At 34.2% G+C, this 9,368-nt stretch overlaps 1 protein-coding gene across 1 annotated transcript; it reads left to right on the plus strand.

Annotated features, from left to right (window-relative positions):
* The first annotated feature begins 250 nt into the window (after window positions 1-250).
* Window positions 251-3,250, plus strand: LOC109215806 (probable protein phosphatase 2C 38). Its single transcript, XM_019379920.1, has 4 exons — window positions 251-1,109; window positions 1,733-2,100; window positions 2,216-2,452; window positions 2,822-3,250. The coding sequence occupies exons 1-4, from the start codon at window positions 809-811 to the stop codon at window positions 3,044-3,046; spliced, it is 1,131 nt and encodes a 376-aa protein (XP_019235465.1). The 5' UTR covers window positions 251-808; the 3' UTR covers window positions 3,047-3,250.
* Window positions 3,251-9,368: the final 6,118 nt, after the last annotated feature.

The following is a 9,368-nucleotide window of genomic DNA, read 5'->3' on the forward strand; positions in this document are numbered from 1 at the left end:
AATCTGAATTAGTATACTAATTAGAAAATTATCTTCAAATTCTAATTTTCAAAGTAAGTCTAAATCATGAATATCAGAGTAACTTTATGTATTAAGGTAAAAAAGTTAAGAAAATGAAACTTTAGCCCTGTGATAGAAGGCTCTAGAGAGCCTATGACCACAACCATAATAACTCAAATGTCAAAATTCTAACAACCAAGAAACATAGAGAGGAACTGAAATAGAGAGAAATGTGGAGGTTCACTATGTATTACATAGACACAAAACAGATTGTCTTCAAACAATCTGAGATCTCATCTGACACCAAATTACCATAAAAAGATCATTTGGACAAAACTTCCAAAACTGAGTTTTGTTTTTGTTGCCCATAACCTCTTTTGATCCTTCTGATTCAACAACAAACTCTGTCACCATCATATCTTTTATGGGTTTTTACAGCTAAGGCTGTAGTTGAAAGTTGACACATTCATAAAAAGGACCACAGAGTTTGTACATAGGTTCATAGTATTCAAGAATCAAGACCAGAACACCTCCATATTCTCTGAACTCACATAAAAATTATTACTTTCTTGTCTTGGGACACAACTATTGCTTCAACTCTGCCCATACAAATTTGGTTTTTTCTTTCCTTTCTTTGGAGCTTTGCTACATATTCATTGGTCTCTAGGCCTTTAGTACTTGCGAGTATGGAACGCTAAGAATTGAGTTGGAGTCAGCTAAATGAATCCTCGCGACAAATATAGAAACTGAAGATTGCTAGACCATTTGGATACACCCATATTCATGTATAGTAATTGCATGAGAAAAGATGGTAACATTGTGCTGGAGACCTTCTGTAAAGGGAGATGGTAGCGGGCGAGGAGGAGATACAAATGGGAGGTTTAATGGATTAATGTGGTATAAGGATTTGGGAGCTCATGTCAATGGGGAATTTTCCATGGCAGTAATACAAGCCAATAATTTGATGGAGGATCGGAGTCAGCTCGAATCAGGGCCATTGAGTTCTTTGAAATCAGGACCGCATGGAACATTTATAGGAGTTTATGATGGACATGGAGGACCTGAGACATCGCGGTTTATAAACAAAACTCTGTTCTCCAATCTCAAGAGTATGTAATGTTATTATTATTTGAATGCATGTGTTTTATTTTGTGAATTGGTTGATTTGATTCACAAAAAGATGCTAATTAGTTTATGTCTCCAATATATAACTTCTTTAGCTCGAAAACAGAAAGTACTGTACATACTTTTTTATAGAAAAGATCAGGGCTCGGAATTATTAGAATTTGGAAAAATTCTTAATATCTTCCTTTGACCTTCCCACGAGCTTCTTCTAGTTTGTGCGGAGTATAAAGAAATCCGTTTTGATATTTGGATAATTTTTTTGTATCTATGATCTGGCGAATTATCAATGTTTCTTTTCTAGGTTTTCCAAGATTTTCATCTTCCCTACAACTCCAGGGGACTCTAATAGACTAGAAATATTTTCGTGCCTCTTGTGTTAAATGGATGAAACCAAGAAATAATTCAACTAACAATTCGAACCAAGAAATGGAAGAATGATTGCCCTAGTGTCTAGACCTTTGCTAATCCTAGCATATTATCCTCCAGAGGTATTATTTGTGTTTCAGACTTAAAATTCAATTTCTTGTGAAAGTCTAATCTCATCTATATAATGTACAATAAACACTATTAGTTCTTTAATTTAATTGCATTTCATTTTCATTATCAGAATTTGCATCAGAGCATCAAGAAATTTCTGCTGATGCCATAAGGAAAGCTTTCTTGACAACTGAAGAAGAGTTTCTATCACTTATAAAGCGACAATGGAATGAGAAGCCACAGATTGCATCAGTAGGATCATGCTGTTTAGCGGGCATAATATGCAATGGACTATTATATATCGCGAATGTTGGAGATTCACGTGCAGTACTAGGTAGAGTAGATAAAGCTACAAAGAGTATAACGGCTATTCAATTGTCAACAGAACACAATGCTAGTATTGAGTCTGTGAGAGACGAGCTTCGCTCATTGCATCCTCAAGATTCGCGAATTGTGGTTCTCAAACACAACGTTTGGCGTGTGAAAGGTCTCATACAGGTATTTGTTGTATGTTATGCTTTCTTATGTTATGTAGCCTGTTAAGAAAATATGTAGTTTGAGCTTCAACGCGTTTAATTGATGGTGATATTCCTAATATATATCTTCGTAACAGGTTTCAAGGTCAATTGGTGATGCCTATCTTAAGAAGTCGGAGTTCAACCAAGCACCATTATTGGCAAGATTTAGGTTGCCTGAACCTTTCTCGAAACCAATCCTCAGCGCGGAGCCATCAATATCCGTTCACAGACTCAGTTCAAAGGATCAATTCGTCATATTTGCTTCAGATGGTCTATGGGACCATCTTAGCAACCAGGAAGCTGTTGATATTGTCCACAATCATCCTAGAAATGTAAGTTTTTCAATCTCTAGTTACAGTCAAACCTCTGTATAACAGTCTCATTCGTTCCGATATTTTTTGGCTGCTATAGTGAAGTGCTGTTATGGAAGACATATGTTATAACATAATATAAAAATCGATTTCGAGAAAAGCTTGACTTTTATAGTGAACGGTTGTTATATAGGGATGTTGTTATAGAGATGTCTGACTGTATGACCTTTATGTTCATTTGCACTTCTGATTTATCTGGTGATTAGTCAAGAAGTCACAATTCAAACCACAGCGCACGAGTTCAATCTCAATATTCTCATATTCTGAATGCACAACTTTTCAATCAGATTTTACCACATAATGAGCATGTATCCTCTTTACTCTTAGCAGGGAATTGCTAGAAGACTTATCGAAGCTGCTCTACATGTAGCGGCCAAGAAAAGAGAAATGCGTTATTCAGACCTAAAGAAGATTGACCGAGGCGTAAGAAGGCATTTCCATGATGATATTACAGTTGTAATTGTGTTTGTTGATCCATATTCCATGAATAGAAGTTCTTCTCGTGGTTCAATTCTTTCCATTAGAGGAGGTACTCCCTCCTCCCCAGAGTCCTAAAAGGGCAGGACAGCCCAGTGCACAAGGCATCACGCACTCACGCAGGGGTCGCACCTCTAGGGATGTGATGTAGATAGTCTACTCTAATGCAAGCATTAGTAGCTGCTTTCACTGTTCGAACCTATGACCTAGAGACAACTTTAGCCTCCCAAAGTCCTAGTTCCAACATTTTTCAAAGGTCAAATCCACTTGGAGAATTGCAAATGTCTATTTGTCTTCTTTCATTTCTCTGTAGTTTTAGCCTTTTAGGGTTGTAATGCGTTCTCCCCTTAATTGTTTTCATCAATTGATGGTTTATGGTTACTTCCTTAGTAGTGAAAAACGTAGAGACAAACATTTTGCTGCACTGTGCAAAATAGAAGAAGAGTATGATATTTTGGAGTCCAATATTAGGTGTTGTGCAATCGTTTACAGCAGTGAAAGCTTTGAGTGAGTTACTTTATTTCTCTTTCTCATTATGCTTTCACTTATTATTTGAACCAATCTACCTTAGTTTGTTTCATCATATTATAAGTTCTTTCTTCTCATCTACGGTAGTCTTATCTATACGTTTGCTGCTCTTGTGTTGAATAGAAATTTCTGGTACTTCTCTTCCTTCTTATGCAATTATTACCATGACTTAGGTCATAACTTTTTTGTTACTTTGTGCAATCATTTCTGGTCTCCGGTGGCAGAGCTAGTATTTTCTCTAAGGAGATCAAAATATAGAAATATAAATTCATAAATAAATCAAGGGAAGTTAATATATAGTATATACAGTATATTTATAAAAATTATTTTTACATAGTTACGCAGTGTAATTTTCCGACGATTTGAATACATGTGACTCTGCCACTACTTATCATAATTTTTGCTTTTCGGTTGGTTAATATTTTATCTTTTTATTTTTATTTTATAGTTTTAGGTGTTATAAGATATTGTAAATAAAGAAATTTGGGAAACAACAAGTAGAAAAATGTCAAATTGACAGTTGGAAGTGAAAAAGAGGATCAATATGACCGTTGATTAATGGTTACAAAATCCAATCGTTATTTCTTCTTATTATTTCTTTGAAAAAGATGCTCTTCTTATTCTTTTGGGTTAGACTTGGGCCCCCGGAAAAATAGCATGGGCTGTGCAATTTTCGGACTAGTATGAAAAATAGCCAACTTTTACTAAGTCATTAAAAAATAATTATTATTTTATGTGAATATAAAATTTGGACAAAAATACCCTAGCTGAAGCACGAAAAGTTCCAGCATAATAAGTTGGACAATGAAGCTCATGCGTATGAGCTTCCAACATATTATATTGGAACTTCAACATATTATGAAATTCCGGCACATTAAGCTGGAATCTCATACGTAAACAATTCGAACTCCAGCATATTATGCTGGAATTTTCCGAAATTTTAAAGGTGTTTTGGTTTATATTTTATTTTACATGAAAAAGTGACTAAAAAATTTTCAATTAGCAGTTGTAAATCAGGCTATTTCTGATTTTCCACCAATTTCCTGGATCAAGAATCCTGAGACTGGCAAGGCTCGATTTCTACATGTGGGCCTGTTTGGGACTCATATTCCGTAGAAAATGACGTGCAGTAGCCACTAATTAAGGGTGTCTTTAATTTTTATCCACTAATTATAATGCTCAGCAAAAATAGCGACTACTAATAGGGAAAAGACTATTTTACCCTTTCCTTCATTAAAGGTAACAGTTTAGGCTTCTAGGAAATTATTTATGTATTTATCTCTCAATTCTGGGCAAACTCATACTTATAACGCTCACAATTAGCAGCATACTGGAAACTGAACAAGGATGAACATGATATATTGGGAGCTGAACATTCATATAAGATCAGTAAGCCATCTAACTAAGAAGTCAAACAACCATTATATGCAAAATGCTATGTCTCATGAAGAATAAAGATTTTATAATGCATCGAGTTGAAAATGAGGCAAAAAGGAGAAGAGATACGTATTTATCTCTCAATTACATCAATATTGGAGAAAGGTAACAGTTAGGCTTCAGGAAATTATTATGTATTTATCTCTCAATTCTGGGCAAACTCATACTTATAACGCTCACAATTAGCAGCATACTGGAAACTGAACAAGAATTAAGGACAGACAGTCCTTAAGTTTTAAACTTGAAACTATAAGTTAAGGACTTCCCATCCTTAACTTTTAATCTTTGAAATCAAAGTTAAGGACAGGAGTCCTTAAGTTTTCAACTTTGAACTATAAGTTAAGGACTTCCTGTCCATAACTTTTTAACCAGCAAGTCAAACTTAAGGACTGTTGTCCTTAACTTTTGAACTTAAAACTCAAAGTTAAGGACAGACAGTCCTTAAGTTTTAAACTTGAAATTATAAGTTAAGGACTTCCTGTCCATAACTTTTTAACCAGCAAGTCAAACTTAAGGACTGTTGTCCTTAACTTTTGAATTAAGGACAGACAGTCCTTAAGTTTTAAACTTGAAACTATAAGTTAAGGACTTCCTGTCCTTAACTTTTAATCTTTGAAATCAAAGTTAAGGACAGGAGTCCTTAAGTTTTCAACTTTGAACTATAAGTTAAGGACTTCCTGTCCATAACTTTTTAAAAGTTAAGGACTTCCTAGTCCTTAACTTTTAATCTTTGAAATCAAAGTTAAGGACAGGAGTCCTTAAGTTTTCAACTTTGAACTATAAGTTAAGGACTTCCTGTCCATAACTTTTTAACCAGCAAGTCAAACTTAAGGACTGTTGTCCTTAACTTTTGAACTTAAAACTCAAAGTTAAGGACAGACAGTCCTTAACTTACAATTACACGTTCAAAAGTTAAGGACAAGCACTACTTAACTTACAGTTACAAGTTCAAAAGTTAAGGACAATAGGTCCTTAACTTTGACTTACAAGTTCAAAAGTTAAGGACATGTAGTCCTAAAGTCCTAAACTTAGAGTTACAGGTTAAAAAGTTAAGGACATATAGTCTTGAAGTCCTGAACTTAGAGTTTCAAGTTCAAAAGTTAAGGACATGTAGTTCTGAAGTCCTGAAGTTAAGGACATGAGCAGAAGGGTATTTTTGTCCGGGCAGTTAAAGTTCATTAAACCAGTGGCTAAAAACTAAAGATATTTAAAACACTGCTTTAAAATAAAGACAGGAGCTGTTATGTCTATTTGTGCACATCGCCCTCATATTCCGTGGGTCGGGTTGGTGAGTTTTGTGGGCCAAGCTAGCCCAGTTGCAGTTCTAGATGATCTTGGAATTATGAACACTTTGTGTCCATGTCAACTGATAGCTAAAATTGCCAAAATTTCACGGTATAGCCAGTTTTCGGACTGGTCAATCAAAAATAGCCAGCGTTTACCAAGTCAATGAAAAATAGCCACCGTTTTGCTGCAATAGAGACCGGTCCAGCATAATATACTGGAGTTCGGTGCACTTGTGTATGAACTCCAGCATATTATGCTGGACCGGTATACTTTGCTGGCTCCAGTATAATATACTGGAGACTGGAGCACTGGTGCTCCAAACTCCAGTATATTATACTGGACCATTATACTTGCTGGAACTCCAGTATATTATGCTGGAGTTCTAGTGTATTTATGCTGGAACTCCATCATATTATGCTGGAGTTCCAGTATACTATCCTGGAACTCCAGTATAATATGCTGGAGTTCAAGTATACTTATACTGGAACTCCAGCATAATATACTGGAGTATTTTCCGGGTTTTGAACAGTGTTTTCGCTCAGATATATCTTTATATAAAAAGTGGCTAAATTTCGATTACTTTTGAAATTGGGCTATTTTTGAATGACCAGTTGTAAATCTGGCTATTTTTAAAATTCACCCGCTAAAATTGAGTGAGAATTGATGCTTTCATTCTTAACCATTAATTAACAATATAACCGAATCTCGGCAGTATAGGTATATGTATTGAAGAATAATAAGAAATATATTAATATTATTCCAAATAAACTTATATATATATATATATATATATATATATATATATATATATATATATATATATATATATAGAGAGAGAGAGAGAGAGAGAGAGAGANCCTACTAAGTAAGTAAAATAATATATTTCAAACCTAGTAAATATATGAGTCGTGGTAGATACAGCTGTCAAAATGGGCTAGCTCAGCCCAACCCAACCCAAGCCTCGTGGGCTTTTAAATATGATGGGTTAGGACGGGCCGGCCCTCCATCTATATGGGCCTTAAAATGGCCAGCCCAGCCCAGCCCTAAGAGGTCGCGGGCTAGGGCGGGCCGGCCCTTCAATATTTTTAGAAAAAAATATTTTTTCAAATCTTTAGATATTTTTTCGTGACATAATCTCTTAATCACATGAATGACTTCTGTTTATTTAGAGTATACAAGAATCTTGATATTTGACAAGAAATCTCGTAATTGAAATGCAAATTTTCTATATCTCTAGCTCTTCTTTTTTTTTTTTTAATGTTCCATGAATATTTTTTTAGTACTTTTCTTTCACTTTCCTTAGGTTCAGGAATTGCATCAATAAATTTATATGTTAAGGTTTTTTAATTTAGGTTTAACATTTATTTGTTGATTTCGTCATTATAGTCCATAAATTTCTAAAATTCATGAAATTTGCTAGTGTTGTCGCTTTTCTTTGGGTATTAAAAATTGACATTTTTTTATACTGAAGATCAATTTAATAATTAATAATACATTAAAGTAACCAAACTGATTATTGGCCACTTAAAGTAATATTTTCTTTTGAAAAAAATTATTATTGGCCACTTAAAACTTTCTTAGTTCGTTGTTAGTTAAGCAAAAGAAAAACTAACCTTGTCATACTACATACATGTCAATAATATAAATTCTAGTTGATATGGAAGGGTAAATGAGCAATCAAAGATTGGAAAATGGGGATTATAAATAATATTTTTTAGTTTTTACTTTATTAAATATTTAAATTTGAATTTAATTAATTTTTGGCCCACGGGCCGGCCCGGGCCCAACCTCGATCAAGCCTCAAGGGCCAGCGGGCTGACTTGGGCCGGGCTTATAAGTCTTAATTTTAAATGGGCTAAAAAAATCTCAACTCAGCCCTTCCCAAGTAGCGGGCTGTGTTGGGCTGGCATCACGGGCCAAGCCCATTTTGACGGCTCTAGTGGTAGAGCTTCAAACTCGAACCTATAAAACTAAAATCCTGACGTAGCCTCTATTTAGTAGAAGAAGTTATATTATACGTAAATTTCTCTAATATATGTCAATTTCCAGAAAGATTAAAAGGCTCTTTGTAAATACTAGACCTAATGTAAGTGTAACAAAATAACTATTCCCTCGGTTTCAATTTATGTGGCATACTTTTCTTTTTAGTTTGTCCCAAAAAGAATGTCATATTTTATTATTTAGAAATAATTTAAATATAAACCTTTTATTTTACAATTAATAAGATAATTTATAACCAGACAAATATATATGATTTATTTTAGGCCACAAATTATTAAAGTCTTACTTTTTTTCTTAAATTCTGTATCGAATCAATACCGCTACATAAGTTGGAATGGGGAAGTAAGACTTAGGGTGTGTTTGGTATAACGGAAAATATTTTTCTTGGAAAATATTTTCCAAGAAAATATTTTTTTGGAAAACAAGTAGTAATTTTATTCATTTTCCGGTGTTTGGTACACAAATTAAGGAAAATGACTTCTCAAGAGTATTCATAAATAATTTAGATATAATAAATATGAAGCCATAAACTTTCAAACCAACAACCTTCCGAGCCCACAAATTTTATAAACTTTCGAACCGCTAAACTTTCAAAAGAGCGAAATTTCGAACCCGTAAACTTTATAATTTATAAACCCGTAAACTTCCAATCACATAAACCTCCGAACTCATAGTTTTGGAACTTGTAAAATTTTAAACCTTTAAACCGATAAATAAAAATATTAAAACTGAAAAATATATCTAAAAAATATTTTTCTTCGGGGGGGAGGGGCAGGGGGGAGGGGGGGCAGTAAAACAAAAAAAACAAAAATTTAAATTACAAAAAAAAGTAATTTTTTTTTTGTTGGAGGGGGGAAGGGGGAGGGGTTGAGGGGGGTTAGGGGTGGGTGGTGCAGAAAACGAAAAAACAAAAATTTAAAATTCTAAAAAAAACAAATTAGATAAAAAAAATTTTTTTTGCGGTGGGGTGGGGTGGGGTGGTGGGGTAGTAGGGTGGGTGGTAATGGAAAACTGAAATTTAAAAAAAAAAAAAAAAAAAAAAAACCTTTTTTGGAGAGGGGGTGGGGTGGATTGGTGAGGGTGGGGAAGGTTGAGAAGAAGTTTTGGAAAATGTTTTCCCTTCTCTTGATAAGGAAAACATTTTCCT

The sequence above is a fragment of the Nicotiana attenuata genome, unplaced genomic scaffold, assembly GCF_001879085.1.
Source record: "Nicotiana attenuata strain UT unplaced genomic scaffold, NIATTr2, whole genome shotgun sequence".
In the NCBI taxonomy this organism is placed as follows: domain Eukaryota; kingdom Viridiplantae; phylum Streptophyta; class Magnoliopsida; order Solanales; family Solanaceae; genus Nicotiana; species Nicotiana attenuata.